At 44.3% G+C, this 22,839-nt stretch overlaps 2 protein-coding genes across 2 annotated transcripts; one reads left to right on the top strand and one right to left on the bottom strand.

Annotated features, from left to right (window-relative positions):
• Positions 1-313: 313 nt before the first annotated feature.
• LOC101768417 (probable inactive purple acid phosphatase 29) lies at positions 314-3,423 on the bottom strand. The gene is made up of 4 exons (XM_004970413.3): positions 3,011-3,423; positions 1,880-2,271; positions 879-1,332; positions 314-719 (listed from the first exon to the last, which is right to left on the bottom strand). Exons 1-4 carry the CDS (start codon positions 3,324-3,326, stop codon positions 682-684), a joined length of 1,200 nt encoding a protein of 399 aa, XP_004970470.1. The 5' UTR covers positions 3,327-3,423; the 3' UTR covers positions 314-681.
• A 10,463-nt stretch (positions 3,424-13,886) lies between these two features.
• Positions 13,887-22,444, top strand: LOC101767745 (coatomer subunit delta-3). The gene is made up of 15 exons (XM_004970412.3): positions 13,887-14,022; positions 14,909-14,963; positions 15,132-15,171; positions 15,558-15,781; positions 16,106-16,348; positions 17,395-17,527; positions 17,822-18,129; positions 18,646-18,832; positions 18,903-19,056; positions 19,547-19,609; positions 19,701-19,797; positions 20,600-20,627; positions 21,786-21,884; positions 22,018-22,127; positions 22,267-22,444. The coding sequence occupies exons 2-15, from the start codon at positions 14,961-14,963 to the stop codon at positions 22,348-22,350; spliced, it is 1,773 nt and encodes a 590-aa protein (XP_004970469.2). The 5' UTR covers positions 13,887-14,022; positions 14,909-14,960; the 3' UTR covers positions 22,351-22,444.
• The last annotated feature ends 395 nt before the right edge of the window (positions 22,445-22,839 follow it).

Raw genomic sequence — 22,839 nt, 5'->3', positions numbered from 1 at the left:
CTTGCTATGTGTTCACCATATTCTGTTTCATGTCCAGATTTGCAACTGGGTGGTAAAGTACTGCAGAATGAGCAGTGCTGCGCGTCAGAAACAGGCTCAAGTAAACCTCAATGGAATCTACTGTAGCTGTAACCACCCGTTTCCGTGGAACAAGGCATGATGAAAGCAAGTCAGGAAGTTTAGAATAAACAACAGGACGTCCGAACCCATCTCAACTGAAACAGATGCGCTCAGTACCAATAGACAGCATGTCCTTTGACAAAATTAGTCCCGTGAAACAAAGCCGCAAATGGTGACAAAAATGCAGAAGATGTCATGAGTAACCCTTGGTTTTTTTATTTTACCAGTAGTTTGGATTGCAGTTGAAAGACGGTGCCAGTGAGGATACATGTATACATGAGACTATAAGGGTATTGCATTCTCGTTTTCCTTTGACCATTGCACTATATGTGAGGTCACTTACAAATAGTTGACAGCTGCACTGAATTACGATTTACTTCACTTGTTATTTCTTAAACAGGGAAAAATACAACAGCAAAAACTTGTGCATGTGTCGTATGTATTCTTCCTGTTCTTCCCATCTGCACATTTCTGCATTTTGTTACTCTATGGTAAATTGGCCATCCAAAAATACACACCAATGCACAGAGATCCAATATGGCGCTCCATTTTCTGGCCAGATCACGAGTTACTACCATCAGGATTCTTCTTGCGCCTCCCTGTCAATTGACAATTCCTAGATTAGTAGCTGTGTCAAAAAAAAAATAGTTCGTGTCATTAGAAGATAAACCATACATCTAACATCATATTAATTATCCTAGTCAACCTTTTTCCTTCTTACAATAATCATTCATTAAAGGTACCATAGCTTGTCCTACCATTAGAGCCTCTATTCCAGAGGACCTCAGAGTCAATTGTGCTGAGATGGGCATCATCAAGCCTCTTCCATGTCTTGATGGACTTCACTCCTCGCCATTCACCGTTGTCTGTCTTCTCAAGTTGCACAGACACCACCCTTGCTCTCCTTGACCAGCCGGCCTTCCCATAGGCATGGTAACCAAATCCGCCAGCATAGCATAGCTGAATGCCACTAAGCTTCCCACAGAAGTCATTAAGGTGATCATGTCCGACAAAGGCAGCCCTCACATCTCCAGCCTCCACCATGGAGGCAAAGAACCCAGAGTTGATTGATGCTGAGCTAATACCCTTCTCCTGTTTTACTCCTGTGAAATTGACTGCTGTAAAGCTGCTGAACTCTGGCAGTGGAATATGGAAGAACACAAGGCCAGGTGCTGGCTCCTTCTGCTTTGGGTTTTCATTCATATATTTTCTCTGCATTTAAGATGAACATATGTGATGAATTATAGCATTGAACTTTGAACATTATGATCCTTCTTAATAGAAATTAGTGTATAAGCATAAACTCCTTGAGGATTTATCTGGTCATATTCAATGTGAATCGATCGGACATTTAGAAACAAACAGTTTTGGGAACTGTAGCATCATCAACTATAATAACATTGGTTTCACATAGTAATGCGCTTATTGATCTGAGACTTTTGAATGATTAAAGATAGCATTTTGCACAGTTAAACTTGGTACTGCATATGAATCAGTATATATTTACTAATTCCATCTATCCCAATATTTTAGGAAGCTTGTAATATAATGTATGCTTCCCATGCTTCGAATTCACCATTCCCTCTCAGCTGATTCACTATGATTTGTTTCTAAAATGTAATAGATGAAACAAACGTGAGCCAATTGGCAATTTAGGAGCAATAGTCCTGCTGTGTTTGAGTTATTGTACAAGGCAAAACAAACAGCTAGGAGCAATGAGCTAAGATAGATTTTTTCTAAAGGAGTATCACCAACTTACCTGTAGGCTTGAAGATGTTTGTTGGAACCAAACTTGCTGTGAGGCCTTGATCCAACCATAACCTTTGATTGATGGTACAGTAGAATAGTCACCACTGTCTAGGAAATAAAGGTTGAGCACTGATTTTTCAGCCAGTGATGTTCCTTCAACACCAGAAACTTCCAAATTGTAATTGCCGTAGCCATCAATTTCAACTCCTTCGGGATTGAGTCCTGAAAGGCTGTTCTTCATGCCCACAAGGTGACGCATTACACCCTCACGCGATAGCGTACCCTCTTGGTCATGATTGCCAATAACAGCAGCCCAAGGAAGCTTCATGTCAATGGCTGGAGCAATCGCTGCATCCATAGACTTGGCCGCATCAGTAGAATCCGCGCCATAGATGTTATCACCTGTCCAACAAAACTGTCATAAATTAATATCCTAAAAATAATCTGCTTGCAGGCCTGCAGAAACTTGAGTGCGAATCATTGGCGTGAATAATTAAGCACAATTGCCTGTGAAACAAATGACGAAATAATGACAGTAACCTAGACATAATCAGAAAACCAACTGCTCCCTCCGTCTCCCAAATTGCAGGTCGTTTTAGCTTTTCTAGGACCTGCAATTACAGAGGGAGTACATTTGTACTGTTCACTGATTGTAGCTCCATTTGGCCCTCATCGCCATCATGGACACATCCATCATCGCACCAGTAGCCGAATGTCATCATCCTGGGCCAATCATCAATTGGGGCCTCACTGGACTGGGCAATGGGCATGGCATGCGACCAGGGACCCCTTGGATTGGGAGATCCTGGATCCAGTCCTTAGAACACAGTGCAAGCTTCTTGTACTAATCAAAGCCGCTGAAGCTACACTTCCTTTAATGAACTTTTTTCAGAATGGGATCTCGACCACAGAATAATATACTTGAATAAACGCTGACAAACCCGAGCATACACACACTGACTGATTTAGTCGTTCCAGTTATTCTATCCGATCAACTAAACCACAGCGGATGAAAAGTGAGATGAAGAACTGATTCGGATGAAAGTGAGATTAAGAAGAGCCGATGAGGTCAAATCGATTGACTAATTAATTGACTAGGAATAACAAGGGACGAGGGAGGTTAAGAGCGGCGGGTACCCACCGGTGAAGACGACGAGGTCGGGGTCCTCTGCGCGGAAGACGCGGTAGAGGAAGGCGGTGGTGTTGAGGTCGGAGCACCCGGCCACCTGCGACGGGAGCACGTCCTCGCAGCCCGTGGCCCGGCCGTCGGCGTAGTGCATGTCCGCCACCTGCACCACCTTGAACGTCCCGCTCTCCCGCCGGAACCGCAGCCTGCTGGTACCAGCGTGCGCCCCCTTCCCCTTCCCCGCGGCGGCACCGGCCGCGGCGGCGACGAGGACCAGGAGCAGCGCCACCGGCCGGTGCGCGCCGCGCAGGCCGAGGCCGCCGCCGGCCATGACGCCGCGTTGCGGCGTGGGGAGTGATGAATTGATGAGATAGATTGCGAGAAGGAATCCGGGGACTGACAGGATTACCGTGGCGGAGCGGGGTCGTTGGCTTGTTTATATAGGAGAGGGTTTGGACGCTTCGGATTTGCTAAAATTGCACAGCAAATCCTTTATCTCGGCAGGTTGCAGACTTGTAGCACCTGTATCCTGGAACTTGCACGTTGGACTTTCCTACAATCTGCTAAGGGCCCCTTTGGCACGGCTCATCGAGCGGCTTCTAGGATGGCTTTTGATGAAGCCGTGCCAAACGGGAGAAGGCAAAACGGCTCACCCGCGAAAGCCAGTAGAAGCCCCGCAAAATGCGGTCTCTACGTTTCTCCATCCACCGGAAGCCAAAAAAAGTGGCTTATTCCGGCTCCTCCTCGTCACTTTCCATCCTTGTCCCCGGTGGTGGCGGAGGGGCGGAGGAGTGCCGGGGCGGCGCCGTGGTGGCGGAGGGGCGGAGGAGGACCGGGGCGGCGCCGTGGCGGCGGACGGAGCCGAGGCCGGCAAGGCGGCGCTGTGGCGACCGAGGGGCGGAGGAGGACTGGGGCGGCGCTGTGGCGGCGGAAGGAGCCGAGGCCGGCAGGGTGGCGCTGTGGCGGCGGAGGGGCGGAGGAGTGCCGGGGCGGCGCCTTGGCGGCGACGGAGCCGGGGCCGGCGGGGTGGCGCTGGAGGGGCGGAGGAGGGCCAGGCGGTCGGGGCGGATAAGGTCGGGAGGGAGGAGCGGATGGATAAGGAGAGAGGAGGGGAAAAGAAAAGAAGGGGAGAAGGAAAGAGAAAGAAAAAGAAAAGGAAAATGAGGAGAAAAAAAGAAAAAGAGAATAGAAAAATATAAGGGTATTTTGGACATTTGACACCTTCTTTCCAATCTAAAAAGCTAGGAGAAGCCGTTTTGCCAAACATTTTCCTTCAAAATAAGCCAGAGCCAGAAAAAGCTGCTTTTCCAGATGAGCTAGAGCCAAAGTTATTTTTGCACGAGCCAAAGCCGTGCCAAACGGGCCCTAAGTTAGACCGTCTTCAATGTAAAGTCATATTTATGTTTCATTTTGAGAGTTGAGACAATTCTAACAGGACATGGGGTACTCCCTGTAGGTTGTTACGTGTGATGCTAATACTGTGTGAGGTTGCCTTTCAATGTATGATATGACGGTTTGACAGACTTGTTAACGTGTGAATGCTGCAATTAATTCCTAAGAGCCCTTACCGTTGCCATAGCTGAATGTTCGTTGTGTAAGATATTGTATGTGTGATTTCGATCATTTCATGTACTATCTTGCGTGCGGGTGGCAATCCATGTGTTCCTTAACAGAATTCAATCCGATTTCTTCTGGATTAGCACCGGGAAGAAGTTACGCCACCATGAGCAGGAGTGATCTCCTCGCTTCTGAAGTGGATTACAGATTTACATACATAGAAATAACTCCGCGCGACCGCCTCTGTACTTGTAATTGTCAGTCGGTCCCAATTGGGGGATTGGGATCGCCATCTGCCTGCTATGGATTTGAGCTCCAAGCGATTCACTGAATTTAATCCAAAGAGAGCACGAACATCGTGTACAATCTACCCAGGTTTCTTTGCAAGTAACCAAACCTCTGTCTCTGAGCACGAATCGATCAGAAGAACAACGTTGGCGACGATTAAAAAAAAAACAACCCTAGTGTAAAGCCCATACTAACTTGGGCCAGCCCATCTTTGTGTTGATCATTTTACTTCGAGTGAGAGGAATTTTTTTTTACTTTTATATTTTTTTACGATTTTGTAGAAATAAATAGTCGAACTAAAAATCTGCAAAAATAGACCTGTACCGTCGGACCAAATGGCAGGAGGGGTCCTTTCGCCGGTTGAAACAGCGGAAGAGTGCCGGCTGGCATGTGCACCGTGTTTCGCCGGCTGAAACGACGATATGAGCGAACGGCCGTAAGGCGGCCTACCGCCGTTTCAGGCGGCGGTAAGTGCCTGCAGCACAGTTTCAACCATCTATAACTCTATTTTAATTATTTTTCTTATTTTTTATGATATTTATAAAAGTAAATTATGTAGTTCCATTGCAATATGAAACTTCGTAATTTGAGGCTATACCTCTGTTTTAAATATTATTCCTTTAATTTTTTATGATATTTTTGGAACTAAAATACGTAAATTCGTAATTTGAGAGAGGTAGAGTGATTGAACGAAATAACTGAAAATGATTTAACACCCGGCCTAGATAAAGTAGTCTGCGAATGACCACACATCGTACGCTATACAATCGTACACATGAAAGCCTGCATTGAAGTAAAAAAATAAAAGAGGTCATATGCACTAAATGCGTCCTCGCTTGAAACGAGGCTCACCGCGACCACAATCACGCCTCGCTACCCGCTGCGCAGCTCTAGTCTAGTACTGGTCGTACGTCAAGGGGTCCCGTGGGGCAACGTCGCGAGGCGGACGTCCTGCTGCGGCTGCAGGTGGTGTCGCGAAGTCCTAGGTCGCGTCCTGTGTAGCAGCCTTCGGGGTATCACGCAACTGCGAAGCACCGATCATGTCAGGCTCGGGTCTGAAAATTTCATCCACCCATGCATGGACGTTGGACCTCTGTCCCTCCTTCTCGACGGAGTCCTCCGAAGTCTGTTATGCTAGCAAGGAAATGGTATTGTTAGTTTCGTTGCGTATTTGAAATGGAATAAAAAAACATGTATTCATCACGCACCATAGTGGCGTAGCTCTGTGCCTGGTGCAACAGAAGAGGGTTCCGCTCCACTGTAAGCTCCGTACATCTGCGGGGCTTTGTAAAGAAATTATTAGTTAGTAAGGTGAATTGGACAACATTTCGTTAATGGTGTACCACAAAATAACGTTCACGTACCTATCGGGGGCATGTACTGCGGAACAGTGGACGGGCCGGCAGAGGCATGCCAAAACGGTGGTGGTGCCGGTGGGTCCTACGATGGCCTGGCCGCTGGTGCATGTGCCGGTGGGTCCTAGGATGGCCTGGCCGCTGGTGCATGTGCCTGTGGTGTAGTACAGGGGCTGGGGTATGGCGGACGAATGGGTGGCTGAAAAGATGTGCCGGCCTGGTGGGTAGGAGGTGGAGAAGACGAACGAGGGTAGGCAGCCCGTGGTGGAAGCATGATGTCCCCGCGACCACCACAGCAGTTGACGGCCCTCAGGAACCTATTGCAGGCGCCTAAGGCCCTTCTGTACAACGTCTCGTGCTGATGATTAGTCAGGTGCTACAAGTGCTCTATGTCGTACGTCAGCTCAGTGGCTACTTCTACAATAACGTCGTACTTTTGGAAAGAGAAAAGGGTTGAAGTTAGCCACACCACATGATGCAAGTTGAGTAACAAATATGATGAAGAAGCTTACCGCGACGTCGAAATTGACGTCCCTCGAGCGTGGGTACGTCTGCGTGACAGGCGTGGTCTCCGTCGGTGGCTGACTCGAAACGTACGTGACCCGTGTCCTGGTCCTCAGCAAGAACCACCGAAGGTATGCTGCGAAAGTGTCGTTGTCGTGCGTTGTATTCAATGGTATTCAAATGAATACCCATTATTTTTGCACAAAAAATTCATATATATAATGTATACTAGGTATATGTATGGAAAAATAAAAATAAAGAAGCTAACACAGGTATTTCACACAAAAAAGCCCACTGGATGGCAACTTCACTCTCCCTGGCCCATTTGCCCCCCACGCCAACTGGCCCATTCCGCCCGCCCCACTTAGCCCGTCAGCCGGTCAGCGCCACCCCCCACCCACGCGTTCCAGGGAGAGGCCTGTTGACGGTCAGTGCCGCACACAGGTCATAGGGGCTCCGCGCGAAACTAACCCTAGCGTCCGGTTGGCGGCGGTGCCCGGCGGCGGCGCCCAGCAGCGGTGGAGGGGAGCAGCCTACGGCGGCGCACTAATCCCTTTCGGCTTCTACGCCCTGCGGCGGCGGCGGCAGGCGACCTGCGCGCAGCGCGCGGAGCGGTGGTGCCGCGGCGACCGGCGGGCCTCCGCGTCTCAACTCTCACGGCATCACGGCGACTCGGCGACAGGACTGCTCGGCGAGACCCCGTGTCCCCGACACGACAGTAATGTTCTATTCTTCCATTTGTAGGCATAACTTTTCCTTCCAAGAAGCTCGTAACACAGAAATACTGTATTGAAATACTAAATATGTACGTCTCTGTTCATATGGGGAAATATTGTAGTAATGTTGAAAATTTCTTCCTATCTTTGATGAAAATATCATTGCTCAGCAAATGTGCTTTCCCTAAAATCATTTAGGAGAACAATTATTTCAAGGAATAGTGCTGGAGAGATGAAAATCTCTGGCACAAGTTAGTCTCTCTTTTTCCCTCGTATGTTTGCTAAATTGAGCGATTGAATTAGCTTCGTATGTTTTTCCATTATATTGAGTCAGTCTCTCTTTAGTCTGTCAATTTTTTCCTTGCCATCTGCAATTTTGAATACCCATAGTCCAAATCCTGCGCCCGCCACTGCTCCTGCACCACCTCGTCTAAAGCGGTCGTCCACATCTCACCCCACTAAACCATCCTCGGAGCCCACTTGACCCCAACCCACCACCACCCTGATGGGTAGCCCTAACATAAGCATCATGCAGCGGGTTAGATAAGCGAAAAATCTTTATTGCAAGGAGAATGAAAAGGTAGGGTGTACCTTCAAACAGCGGCCGAGACTGCTGACGTAATAGGAAGTGGGGACTGCTGGTGCAGGCCAAACTGCCTCATGATACGGTGAACCGCGTAGTCCTCGATGTGGATGTCATAGACCAGTGGCCTTGTTATCCTCCAGTAGTCCATCTCTCGATGGCATAGCGAAGAGAGACCACGCGGGGCACAAGCATGACCTCGTCGATGGTGTAGGGTCTCCACCTCACGTCGGTGTCGACAAGAGCGTCGAACTCACCGACGAAGTCCGGGTACGACTTCTTCGTCTGCACCCCAACCCATGATCCCTACAACAAATAAATTCACAATAAAGGTGATTGCTAATAACTAGAGGCAATGTACATTTTCCATAGCAAGTTCATGAATTTATTTCATCCTAAACAATATATCTGGGAAGATCTTGAATTCAATGTGTTTAGCTAACATCAGAGTGAAATGATAAGATGCAACCACGCTAAGCAAAAATATTGAATTGTATCAATAGAAAAATAATGGACATATTTTTTTTGCACTTAACTTAATACTATAGGGATTATTTTTAATAATTATTTTTTTGTCAAAGGCATATTTTATTAAGATGGACAAGTGTTTAGATGATATGGAGAACAAAAAATCCATGTGAGCTTGTTAAAATGAAAGTATGCATCATATGAATCGAATAATTGCAGGTGAAGTACCGTACCTTCCTCAAGCATCACAACGACCCCATCATGAGTCTATCGACATCGTCGTGGTCGAAAGGCAGCTCCCGGTAAGGGGACATGTCAATCCGAGGCTACCCGATCAGGAAGCGCTCGTACGACCACAGTTGAAGCAGCAATGGGCAGCCAAGGAAGATTGGCTCCATCAAGACTACCTTGCAGCAACCCGTGCAAAGAGCCCTGTAGGTCACCGCCAATACAACTGAACCACAGCTGTACTACGGAACGTCGTTGAGCGGGTCCTCCGTAATGTCCCACGCGTAAGGAAGTAGGTGGTTAGGTACCAAGTTGCCCTACGATGTGCACAACATGATCCACCCGAAGAGCCACAGCAGGTACGCCTCCAAGTGTTGTGCGACTGTGGCGTTGTCAGCGTCGTCTCTCATGTAGTCGGCGCAACCAAAAATAATTAGTTGAGAAATTAACAAAAGTTAGACAAAACAATTTGGACAGTCAAAAAATAATTAGTTGAGAAATTAACAAAAGTTAGACAAAACAATTTGGACAGTCAGGTAACTAAGTACTCACACTGAACTGCAAGAGCCACACCCTCGTGGGTCCGTGTGTCGAGCTGAAGGTCTGGTACGGTGGGGCACCATCTTTACGGTGAACGTCGGTAAACCGTCCAACAGCTCGTCACGCCAGCTAGGTGGGATGTCCACCGCGGCAACGGCACGCCTGGCACAAGGCAGGCCAAGTAGCAGCAAGACGTCCTCAAGTGTGGGGGCCATCTCACCCACTGGGAGGTGGAAGGTGTGTGTCTTCGGTCGCCAACGGTCCAGCAGAGCTGCTAGCAGTGACATGTCGAAGTGGAACCGTATGAACTTCTCCCCGGGCCATGCAGCGCTGTCGACCATGTCCCCCTCAACCAACCTTGCTAGAGGGAGAAGGCCCGCAGTGCGTAACCTGTACCATGCATAAAATTATTTAGTTCAAACAACGTAATGTTACAATGTAGCATATAAATTTAACTAAGTATGACATACCTCGGAATCCAATGGACGTCGATCGGCATCGTCGAAAGCAGGGTACGTGCGCGAAACGTGCCCAGCCTCGAACCCCATACGGCTGACATGAATGACCTGTGAAGACCGTCCAAGGTAGGGTCGAGCAACTCAGGAGTCAGGTACCCCTCTGGAACTAGCTGCGCCATACCTGCAACACAAAAATATAAGTACGTGTCCGAAATAATAATGACTTCAAAACGTAAATAAAATAAAACAAACTACAAATGAGATATTATAAATGAAATAGTCCAAGATATGCAAATTTTACATGGTCATAGTACTGCAACTTAGGTTACATATTACATTACATTTTGAAAGGTTTGCCTGAATTACGAGTACACAAACATGAATCACAAGTACTTGACAAACTGAAGACACAACAACTTCAGAAACATACAACATAATAACTTCACAAACTTCAAACACAACGACTTCACAAACATATAGCACATGAATCACAGAAGCCCGTCATTATTGCTATGTGCACAACGACCCTGACCACGCTTTGCAGCAATTCTGTCACCGTTTGATGGACCAGCTTGGCTACTCGCACTTCCATATATCGTTGCAGGACAATTCTTGTAGGTGTGACTGGCTTAATGGCACTTGGAGCAGAGGCGGACATCGGGACCTGCTTCAGATTGATCCATGTCGTTCCAGATACGTCTGTTCTTGTATCGCCCGACCCCTTGGAACATTTCTGAATCAAGGTCAGGAATGTAGTGCGCGGTATTACCAGGATTGTTTACGAAGTCTTCTAGTAAATAATATCCATAAACCTCGTTCCTCCAAGTCTGCCATATGGTTTCCTTCGGGAAATAGTGCGGCACGAACCGACGAGGCTGAAGTCCCCCTGCCTTGATGCATACAGCAATGACATGGGTGCAAGGCCTGTGCAGCAACCTTGGCTTGTGGCATGATCAAACACACCTTTCATTGCTGATGATGCACTCATGTGTGTGCTTCTCGCGCCTCCCGCCCATTCGAGCTTTGTTCCTGCAAACAATCTTGAACCGGTGTTCCATGGCTCCCACTTCAATCACACGACACAAATGAGCCTTCTTAATCGCCTCCTCCATGTACTCTGTTATCTTGTACCCATATATTCTGTGATTGTCGCACATTAAGTTATCAGCCAACTGGTACCTTTTCTTGAAATACTTCATGGTGCGGTACAGGAAGAATTCCATGATACCAACAAGGTTTAGTCCCTGAACACCGCGCAGAATCCAATTGTAAACCTCAGCTAGGTTTGTAGTCATTATACCCCACCGAGCACCTCCCTTATCAAAGAGTAATGCCCTTTTCTTCAGCTCATGCTCAATCCACTGTGAGAAGCTCTTGATGGACCTTCCTCGTCTTCGTCTGACAGTCGGACTATCGAGTCCCACATCCTCCAGAGGAACAGGGTGGTCCGCCTCGCTGTTCATCGGTATCTTGCCTAGTTCTTCGGATTGTTTTTTTTAAGGTCATCAAGTTTCTTCCACAGCAGGTTAAATTTTCTCTCCTGATTTTGGCTGCATAGACGCTTGCACATTGTCATAAGGTTCTTGTTCTTTAATTTCTTATGGAAGTTTGCACCCATATGCCTCATGTACCACCTACTCTTCAAGTCTAGCCATATCGCTACCCTGAAACGCTCCTGACTTACATTATGTTGGTTTTCGATTGCTTGTAGAATGCCTTTGTACTGATCATGAATGACACAAACCTCCTCCAAGTCCTTCACAATCATGTTCTTCACCCTCTCCAGGAATCAATAATAGCTTTCTCCAAACTCCTTCTCCACAAATACGATCACAAGCGGTAACACCTAATTATTGCCGTCGCACCCAATAGCTGCCAATATTGTTCCTTTATACCTTCCAGTCAGAATTGTGCCATCAATGCAAATGACTGGTCGACTTCGTTGGAAAGCCTCAATGCAAGGACCCAAGGCTAGAAATGACCGCTGCAGGACTTGTTTGCTTGGAAATTGAGCACATGGATACGCTTTCACATTGTAGAAGCTTCCTGGGTTCCTCTGACATATGGTGTGCAATAGGACGGGGAGGTTGTCATATGATGCTTCGAACGTACCCCACTTCATTTCTAGCATCTTTTGCTTCGCTCGGTAAGCTTTGTTATAGCTAATCTTATACTTGAACTTCTCCTTGGGCTTGAAGCTAGGATTCTGCACTATCTGAGGATACATGTATTGAGCAACAAAATCAGCAGTGAGGTTGCGGTGTGTTCATTCCAATTCATCCAGCAAGCATTGGTGCTCAACCATCTTTAGTCACCTCCCAGTAATCCTTCCAATTCCCCTTGTATGCGTGCACCCTGAACGGGCAATCATTTCTCACACAGCGGATATCATACGTCGTCGGGTTGCTTTTCTCCACCTTGAACTGACGCTGCAAAGATAATGTGGATTGTCTCTTCACAACTGTTTTCACCTCATCCCCACTAGGGTTCAAAGCACCCATGCATACCTCATTCTCCCTGTACTCCCAAGTGATATTTTTTCCTACATTGACCTGTAGGGCGGAATGGTCATAAGTTGACCAGTTCCACGGGACAGGGTAAGCATCTTCCTAATCCGACAAGTCATTATCCATGGCACCATTGGCCTCCTCTCCTTTCCTCTCCACCTGCTCAACTAACTCAGCAATTTCTTCCCCCTCATCAGTCTCCCCATTTGGCTCACGAGCTGCAACATCATCCTCTGCATCTCCCCTTCTGCCCCATCATCATCAATTTTTTCATTGACCCCATCAGTACTCTCCACATCTTCCTCCGCTTCAACTTCAGCACTTTAAACTTCTTCTTCCACTTGACTGCTAGATCCAGCCTTCATGAACAGTTGAACATACCATATGAGCGGTACACCGCGCCTCGTACAACCCTTTACATAAGCTCGGTAGCTCAGGGTTCCTTCAAGCGGGAGCAGCTCCCAAAAATTTATGACGGGCCATCTCTTCACTACAGCCCTCACAGACATATCCACTTGATCTCTATCAACACCGAAATCCTTACAAAGCCACCTGCATATATCTCCGCAAGTCCTCTCTCTTGCTCTTGGTAAATACTTGCAAAAATATGAAAATCCACTCAAATCTACCCCTTCTGGACCATTTCTAACCTCCCCTGGACCATAGAAGACTTGGAAATATAAACTATCCGATATGTCTGCCAACATACACGAAATGAGCAGTCTAAATTGCTCTTAATAACTTAAATCAATTAACTGGAATGACACCTTCATTTCAATAGATGGTGAAATCATTTAATTCTATCATTCATACTAACAGTAAACCAACCTTACGAACTAAATTTATCATAGGCATCTTCCCGGAACAATATACGTGATAAGTACAAAGGTTCTTACTAAATCTAATAATTACAACTACCCATATAATAACTACACAATACCTAAACAAAATATAACCCTAGCAATGTAAATAATATTCATCTAAATTTAATCTACATAAATCAACAAACTAAATTTACTGTGAACTAAATACCTAAACTAAATCCACTATACTGACTATGCTACCTTTTCCTATGTCTAAAATTCACTAAATTTTTCTAAGTCTCATATCCACTAAACTATCTATTAGATCTATGCACTACTAAATATCTATATTAAACTAAACTATGAAATTTAAAAAAAATACCTGAAATGAAGCGACGGCCGAAACTTCAATCTCCCCCCACTCCCTCTCCCTCCCTCCCTTCCTTCCTTCTCTTCTCCCTCCTGCCTTCGATCTCCCTCCCTCCCTTGTTGGCTGGCTCGCTCCATTTGCTGTGGCGCGTGAGTGGGAACGGTCACGCGCCGTATTATAATATATAATGGGAGGCTCCGTCGGCTTATCCGGCGGTAAGGGATAGCTTTCGCCGTTTGAACTCGCGGGGCGCCCTTACCGCCTGATGAAATTGCGAAACTTCCTCGAAACCAGCGCTATTCCACCCCGTGGGCGGCCCGCTAGATGAGGGGTGGTAAGACTCCTTGCCGCCGTTTCAACCGGCGATAAGCTGCTACCGCCGTTTGGTTCGGCGGCATAGGTCTATTTTTACAAATTTTTGATTCGACTATTTATTTCTTCAAAATCGTAAAAAATATATAAAAAAAATCGAGTGAGACCTAGCTGACCTTGCTTGGGTCGCAACTCGCAACACAACGAGCCGCGCCAACCGACGCGGTCCGGCTCGACTACCTCGCCACCCGCCGATAAATTCCCCACCCGCCAACTTCGCGGGCAAAACTCTCCTCCGCCTCCTCGCCGTCGCCGAACGCGACTCCCATCAGATCCAGGTATCCTTCGACCGCAACCGCTCCTCTCTCCTGTGTCTTCGTTTCCCCCGACCAGCGTGGGGTGGAGATCTAACCGGGCTCGGGTCGATTCCTTCTTCTCTCAGTTAGGATCAGACCTACTAGCTTGGACGAATCGCTCGTTCCTTTTGTTCTGCGAAATTCTAATGTGTTTGATGGGACGAACGAGCCCATCCAGATTGTTGCGGATTTGTTTGCGGCGTCTGAATATTGTTTGTTTTCCGTAATTTCCGTGGGTTGTCCTGGACCACAGTGCCACCACGTTTAAGTCCGCGGATGATCCTGAAGCCTGAGCTTTTTGTTATCAGTTGGTTCAGAATTTGGACCTGGGCATTCCAGCATTTTGACTTGTGCGCGCAGAATTTAGCTCGAGTTTTGCAGTTGTTATTTGGATCTGACTTTTTTTTATATCAAAATGAAATTGTATTTAGAGCCTGTGGCCAACTAAAACCTTAAGTTAGGTTCATGGTAAAACCAGCATAACATGGCAATGGGTTTTGCTATTGGTTAGGGTACAATAAAAAACCTGTGAAACAAGAAGAAAAATCAGTTATGCTAAACTCAAATTATTGACCATGTAAAACTACTCTTACAAGTCCTCATTGTTTTGACTTTTTGAGATATACGTCTATGGGTTATTATCATATTATTATAATTGAGATTTCTAAAAACTTCATATGTCCTGCCCTTTGACTTGTCTTGTTGCATTTTACCAACTTATGATAGCATGGAAATTGCATGAATTTTTTTTTGTGACTAAGTTCTCTGAGTAGTCTGAATGGTGTGCTTCTGCAGTTCTTATTAGTCGCTTTGTTATATATTGTACATGACTTTTTGTTTGTGGAACTAATTACCCTCTTTTTTGCAGATCAATTACTCCATTCAGCTTTTGTTATTCCTGGGTGACAAAACCATTGAAAATGGTATGATTGAATGATTCAAAACTGTTTTTTCCTTTTTATAACTAATTCACTTTGATCCTGGTGCCTAGAGGGCATTGCAGTGATAAATATGTGTTATTCCTGTAACCTTTGTTGCATCTCGTGTTTTGGTATCCATAATCAATCATTTTTCCTTTTCCTGTATTACAGGTGGTCCTTGCAGCCTCTATAATATCAAAATCTGGAAAAGGTAAGCTGGCTAAGAATTGGCTGAGAATTGCCCATTTATTAAATTTGATTATTAATGTATTATTGTTGATTCATAAATGATATATCTTTGTTCCTCAAACACTTGCCTTTTTTGTAACTTTTGTACCTGTAGCATATGTCTTCATCCTTGAACATTTAGCCTATTTACTTTTGGTAGCATATTTGCGTTTATATGTAGTCATGAGTCTGTAGTTGTGTCAACACTTAATGGCCTTTCCCCGATAGGCTCCGTTTAGTAGATTTATGGGTTTCCTCTTATGCATTTAATTTTTATCAAGCTACCGCCAACAAATTTCTCTGTACTATTTGCCTGATGAAATTCTTAATAGAAAATAATGTGTTGTTTCTGTTTTTCTTCAACTGCAGCACTTGTTTCGAGACAATTTGTTGATATGTCTCGGAGCAGGATCGAGGGACTGCTTGCAGCATTTCCGAAGTTGGTGGGAACTGGAAAGCAACACACCTATGTTGAGACTGAAAATGTCCGCTATGTTTATCAGCCTATTGAAGCCTTATATCTGCTAGTCATCACAAATAAGCAGAGTAACATTCTTGAAGACCTGGAGACACTGAGGCTGCTCTCTAAGCTCGTATCCTGTTCCCAGTTTGTGTTATATTCATACCATCAACATCTAGTTTACTGCTAGAAGATTGCGTAGTCAACATCAGAAAAGGATTTCTTTTTGCCATCTCTGTATCATTTACTTTTGCTACACGGATGGCATTAGATGCATGTTTTTCTTTTGGATTATGCATTTGAACATACCCACCCTTTTGTTTTTGGAACAAAGGCCAAGACATGAATCACTGTGTTAGCACCAGTTGTCCTTGCTTATGACCTAACTATAAACTTATAGCATTTGCATATTGAAAATGCCAATTCAATCCAATGGTTTCCTTGAACATGTATAAAGGTACCTGAATACTCTCCCTCTTTGGATGAGGAAGGTGTCTGTAGGGCAGCATTTGACCTTGCTTCTGCTTTTGATGAAGCCATTTCCCTTGGAAACAAAGAAAACGTTACTGTTGCTCAAGTTAAACAGTATTGTGAGATGGAGAGCCATGAAGAGAAGCTGTACAAACTTGTCATGCAGAGCAAAATAAATGAAACTAAGGATCACATGAGGAGGAGAGTTACTGAGATCGAGAAAAGCAAGGTTTGCCCTATTTTTTTTTCTAAAACATACACACTTCTCTTGAATCTTGAACATCAAGGGATCTTTTTTCTTCTTGCAGGCCTTGGTACTGTTAAGTTGAAATTTGGTAAACATTAACCATAATAACTCTAAAAGATTTGAGTCCACACAAAATATTTACTTATCTGAGCTCTTCCTCATTTGCTACTCCATTTGTTTCCTCACATGGGATCTTAATCTAATAATCACTGTCTTCTGTTAGGTATATTCCAGTTCTGTAGTTGCTGATAAATTTTTGAAAGATAGGTCTAAGTTTACAATCCTATAAGCATGGTAATGGCCATTATAACTTTTACCACTTTCATGATTGCGATCTATGTACTCTAAGTCATCATTATTAATCTGCTATAATGTTTTGTGAGGAAAAAAGTTATTGCAATCAATAGATTTTGAGTTACTTATATTTTTCATCTCATAAACTATCTTGCTAAAAGATGAATGAAGATTTGAAGCCACATGGAGAACTTGATGAAAGAGAACTAAGTTACCATATATGAGATTTCTAGGCTGGAAATATATTCCACCCATAAGTATTTGAATCTGGATTAGAATATGTAGAATTTGAGTCTTGGTTGTGGCACCAAATTTAAGTCATGTCTCCTTGTCTCTATTCGCATGTTGGCTACATTTTGGCATGTGACATTGGTAGGAAGAGCTGGGTTAGTTTATTAGGAAAACGTCGGTCTAAACTGGGACGCAGTGATTGGCAATTTTTCTCCTGAATTCTTCATTCATTTTTATGGCAGGTCTCTGATTGCCTTAGAAATTTTGGCCAGACAAACTATTTTTCCTATTCGATCATGGTTATTTTGTTCGCAGCATACAGTGCTGTCATTTTTCTCTAGAAAAATTAATATCTCCGGGAGGGATAAACATAGACTCATAGAGTACCCTGCAAAACTATGTGCAACTACCTGTGCTCTTTGATTGACTTGCAATGGTATTAAAACTTGTATCCACAAGATTGTGACCAATACATAATATCGCATCTTGTTGGATTTATGCAGATTGATAGAGGCAAGACTGAAAAAGCATTTGGTCCCCTGAGGCCTCCAAATGGTTTTAGTGACATGAACACGAGAGGCACTGGTCTAGGAGGTGATCCTATATTTGCTGACTCATTCGCTCAAAAGCCCAAAGGTTAGTACCCAAGCAAACACATATGTGGAAATTCTGACGCCATTAATTAATTTTATTACTGGTGTTAATGGTTATATAGTAGTTCTGATTGCATTGTTGAGAATTGATGATAGTGGATTGTGAATTTTGTATCTTTCAAAAAAATTTGGTGTGAATTCTCAAATCCACCACAGAACTTTCAGGCGAATTTAAGCTCTCAGCTTTCAAGTGGATTTTGGAAAGGAATCCTCACTAATGAATGCCTCTATTACGAGCAGCTATTATTTATGTTGATTACTTGTGGCATTTGTACAGGGCTCCCTTCTGCTTCTACTCCTGCTACTAGTAAAGTGGCTGGTGGTATGAAATTGGGCAAGGCAAGGAAGACAAATCAGTTCCTAGAATCTCTGAAAGCTGAAGGAGAACTCATTTCGGAGGACACCCGACCAAGTGGAATTCAGTCGAGGCTGTCATCTGTCCCACCAAGTGATCCTATCGCAGTGGCAATTGAAGAAAAGATCAATGTCACTGTTAAAAGAGATGGTGGGATTCATAATTTTGATGTTCAAGGAACCCTTGCTCTTCAAGTTCTGAATGATACCAATGGTTTTATCCAGTTGCAGGTCATTTTCTATATTTGTTTTCTGGACCTTTGATTCGTGTTCAATACTTTGTTTTTTTTTTCCTTAGAAAAGTTTCAGAGTCAAGCATAAAAAAGCCTCTTGTCATACTGATGTCTACCACTCAATCCGTTCCTGGCTGATTTATCTGGCCCAATACGAGTCTCTTGTCAAGTGTTGCTCTACTACACTACTTTCCATATATCTGTGCTTCTAATATAAAAAACTATTTAATTTATGGTAGTTACATTCTTCGCTTGATTAATTGCTGAAGCTCTCTTTTTTTCTTCCTAATTATATGATATACAAATGTTTGTTGCAGAAATCGCACTGTTTCTGCCATATGCCTTGAGATTCTTTTAATTTTATTTGAAACTTGTTGTGTATCCCTGCTATCGTAAACATCATGAATATGATCACTATTACCTGCTTCCAAGGCTGTGTTTTGGTTAACATTATTTTTCCAATTAATAAAGTTTTTTTAATTGGTGGAACATACTATATTTGTGTGCTTTACAGATTGAGAATCAAGATCTACCTGGACTTAGCTTCAAGACACACCCTTATATTAACAAAGAGCTGTTCAATAGTCAGCAAATTGTTGGGGCAAAAGATCCAAACAGGCCTTTCCCCAGTGGTCATAATGAAACCCCTTTTGTGAAGTGGAGAATCCAGGAGTTGGATGAGTCATCTCTGCCATTATCAGGTGTGTTTCAATTGTTTGCTAAAATTAATTGCAAATTTAGACTTGTGTAACCTATTTTTGCCACTTGCAGTCAATTGCTGGCCTTCAGTCTCTGGAAATGAAACATATGTGAACATTGAGTATGAAGCTTCTGAGATGTTTGATTTACACAATGTTGTCATTTCTATACCTCTGCCTGCACTCAGGGAAGCTCCAAGTGTTAGACAGATAGATGGAGAATGGAAGTATGTTTCAAAACCTTCATGTTCCTGTTTTAAATACTCTGGTAATGTGTATGTCCCAAGAATAACCTGTGCGAACCCAAATAATGCTAAGAGTTGTAAGTTAAACTGTGCATCTGAAAGAAAACATATCCAACAAGCCTTTGGGTGCGAACATGGAGTTGAGGTTACAGAAAAAGGTGAAGCTGTTTGCTTTACAAGAAATTGGAATGCAGGTCTAGGCCTATTTGTAATTTGTATAAGTAATTTTTTGCTGATTGAATACTCAGGTCCACAAAACAGTCTCTAGCCTCTGTTTACCATAAGTTAATATTTCATACTTAATGCATCATAATAATTCCTTTTAGAAGTGTTACAATTCAAAGTTTGCCTCTTTAAAAGTGCACCTGTTGGATTAAAATTTATCTCAGCACTCAGATGGTCTCTTTGTTCGCCCATCCAGCTGGTCTCTAGTTGCATATATTAACTTTTCTCTTTCTTTTGTTGCATGCAGGTATGACTCAAGAAACTCAGTGATGGAATGGTCAATTACTCTTATTGATCAATCCAACCGCAGGTACATGGCGCATATGCTAACTCATTATTTTTTATTTCATGCATTTTGTCCCCAACACTGTTGTTAATGCTTGATGTCACTTCATTTTCAGTGGTTCTATGGAATTTGCTGTTCCTGCAGCTGACCCATCAACATTTTTCCCCATCTCGGTTGTTTTTTCTGCGTCAAGCACCTTCAGTGATTTGAAGGTTGGTTGTTTCTTGTTTCCGAGAACATCTACCTGCTTCTGAAATATGAGCTTACTGATGAAGAATGAGTAGGAGTATAATGAGAGAAAATTTGGGGAGGCAGTCGGTTAGTTTAGAATTACACCTTAAGAGTATAGAATGTCACTTGTTGTTTTGTTGGCTGCATAGTTTCATTAGCTCTATGAGTTCAGTGTTTGTTTGCTTTACGGCAAAACCGTGGGGTACTGTACCCACTCACTCAATATGCCATAAAATAGCACCAGAAACTCTTCCTTACCTTACACCAGATCCCTGATTGCTTTGCAATGCTTAATACTCTCTCCTATCCCAAATTATAGATCGTTTTGGCTTTTTTAATTCATAGGCTTTGTTACGCGCTTAGATATACCCTATGTCTAGATGCATAATAATATCTGTGCATCTAGAAAAGTCAAAACGACCTATAATTTGGGACGGAGGAAGTACTGCATAAGTGCATAACCTATACAACTCAAATAATGCTCTGGTCCTTAGCATCCAATTTGGTCTGAGGAGGTTGAATTTATTGTTTAAGCACCAAACAAAGATCCACTTACCGATTCTTAAAACATAGGAAAAATAATGACCCCTACCACTTTGCTCTAAATGTTTTAGCAAATATTACACCCCGCTTTGTACAATACAGTGTCCTGATGGTTCACTGTCATTTTTTTACCAATTGTTAACTTGATAAACTATGAAAGTATAATTCCTGAATTTATTTTCTTCCCCTACATACAATTTATAATTCTTGTGGTTTTTTTTTTGCAAATCACTGTTTCAGGTTACCGCCATTCTTCCGCTAAGGGAAGGTAGCCCTCCAAAGTTTTCAGAGAGGATTCAATTGGTTACTGATAATTACTTGGTGATCTGAGGCTGAGGGAAGTTCGCCTTCCAAACCTGAAGTCAATTTGTCTGGTGTAATCGCGCAGAATTAATAGTTTATAGAAGCTAGAAATTTCGGCTGTAACCCTTGGGCAGCCATAATGTGCATAAAAGTTTGTTATATATAAATCATTTTTGTATCTACTTACTGCAAAATGTTGCACCGTGGTGGTATGTTAACTGGAACACAAAGATTATAAATTTTCCTTTCTTTTCTTGAGAAAGAAATTGATTTTCTCCTCCGTTCTATGCTGCTGTTTCTTCTCAGTTGGAACCCTGGAGAGTCGTTACGAAGCTGCAATTGCCATTGTGGTCCCTGATTTTTGGTTATGCCAAACGGTTTGCACTTGTTCGGAGGGAACGGCTCCACTACGTTTGGTTCTGGAACTTTCCATGACCAGAAACTCACCCAGTCTTGTTCGTCTCCGACCGGCTTTTTAGCCAATGTGGTGCTGTATGGTCCTGGACTCCTGGCAAACTGGTGGCCATTCAGACATCAGCGTCTTGCCCTTGTTTTGTAGTGTGGTTTTTGTACACTTGCAGTACTTGTACCGCGGAGAGCGAGGGGAGAATAATTCCAGTTTCACCGGTGCTACACACAGGATCTAGAGTTTTCTCAAACGGTCCACCTGCCGTTTTTGGCACTATGTTTAGTTGAACCCTGAATAAATCTCGACATTGCCAAGCAAGACCACCTGCTTCTCCCCCGAGCAAGAAGAAGCTTTCTACTTTGTGCCTTTGGCTGCCTGCAATCCCTGCATTGCTTCACGCAATCACGCTCAACCTTATCGCCGCCAGTTTCCCAAACGCCGAGGGCTTATCCTGGTTTCGAGTCTTGACATTGGCAATGGCCATCAGCGGCCGAGCAGCCGCGTGCACCGCGCTCGTCTTCCCGAGCACTGCCACAACCACCACCACCACCCCGCTCCCCTCCACCGTCTCCGTGAACCTGAGAGCCCGGCATCGGAAGAAGGCGACGGCGGGTGTTGTCGCGGCGCCGCATGCGAGCGGCGGCGGCGGCGCGGTGCTGGAGCGGCCAGCGTTTGACCAGTCCCAGCTCGACACGCTCCCCGTCACGCAGGAAGGAGGGGACCCCGGGAGGCTCAGGGACGGGAGGCGCTCCGGAAGCGGCGACAGCTACAAGGTCTTGCTCGTGGACGACGTGCGCCACACCGAGAAGCACGGTAAGCACACTGCTGTACTCGCTCGAAACAAACCCACCAGCACAGCACGTTCTGGATATCCCAAGCAAGTTTCCCGAGCCTGTGACTCACGTCTGCTGTCGACTGTCGTCGTGCGTCGTGCCCGACTGTGCAGTGGAGAAGGCCTTGCCGCAGGTGGTGCCATCCATTACCGCGGAAGCTGCGCGGCAGCTCTTCCACGAGTCTCGCCTGAAAGGCGTCGCGCTTGTCATCGTCGCCGTCAAGGTATGTGTTAATACTCAACTCTTATCGCACCCGCCTGATACTATTTGAAATGCAAAAGGTCTATAGAGCTTCGATCTAGTCTAGTTTCTATAGCCACAAGGAATTATTGCTTAAACGGTGTACTTCGATGCCTGGACAGGAGCACGCCGAGTTCTACGCGCAGATGATGGTTCGTCAGGGACTCCGCTCTGCCATCGAACCAGAATCGGACCTGGCAAGTTGATCGCCGGTCCTCTAGTGTACTCCCTCCATTTTATTTTTATAAGGTGTGATATGATTTATTGGCACGATATTCCAAATTACACTTTTATCATTAATTTATCTTATCTTGTATTATTTATGGTTATAAATTTATAGTCATTGGGAAGTACATTTGATTACAAATCCAATCAATTTGCATTATAAAAAAAATTTATTGGTTAAATTATTGGTCAAAAATAATATAAAAATAAAAATTTATTGGTTAAATTATTGGTCAAAAATAATAAAAATTGAATCTTGATATACGCGTACGTCTTATAAAAATAAACGGAGGGAATAGTAGTAGCTTCCGACTTCCGTCGCTCTAGCCTGTAGTACTTGAAAACAAAAGATCTTGAACAATAGTAGTACATCAAAGCTACTTCCAAACATGTAGTTTGCGCTCTGTTTTTTGTCAGCCAGTTTCAGACTCCAAACTCCTGCAGATTTTGTGACTCAAACGTTGCAGCAT

Source organism: Setaria italica, chromosome V (genome assembly GCF_000263155.2).
Source record: "Setaria italica strain Yugu1 chromosome V, Setaria_italica_v2.0, whole genome shotgun sequence".
NCBI classification, from domain to species: Eukaryota; Viridiplantae; Streptophyta; class Magnoliopsida; order Poales; family Poaceae; genus Setaria; species Setaria italica.
This window is presented reverse-complemented; position numbering and strand designations above follow the sequence as displayed.

Coding starts and splice junctions, on each gene's coding strand:
- LOC101768417 (XM_004970413.3), bottom strand. CDS start 3,326: ATGGCCGGCGGCGGCCTCGGCCTGCGCGGCGCGCACCGGCCGGTGGCG. Junction 1,333..1,879: donor AAACATCTTCAAGCCTACAG/GTAAGTTGGTGA, acceptor TCTTAAATGCAG/AGAAAATATATGAATGAAAA. Junction 720..878: donor CTGGAATAGAGGCTCTAATG/GTAGGACAAGCT, acceptor GTCAATTGACAG/GGAGGCGCAAGAAGAATCCT.
- LOC101767745 (XM_004970412.3), top strand. Junction 19,057..19,546: donor CAGATAGATGGAGAATGGAA/GTATGTTTCAAA, acceptor TGTTGCATGCAG/GTATGACTCAAGAAACTCAG. Junction 20,628..21,785: donor CATTCTTCCGCTAAGGGAAG/GTAGCCCTCCAA, acceptor TCACGCAGGAAG/GAGGGGACCCCGGGAGGCTC.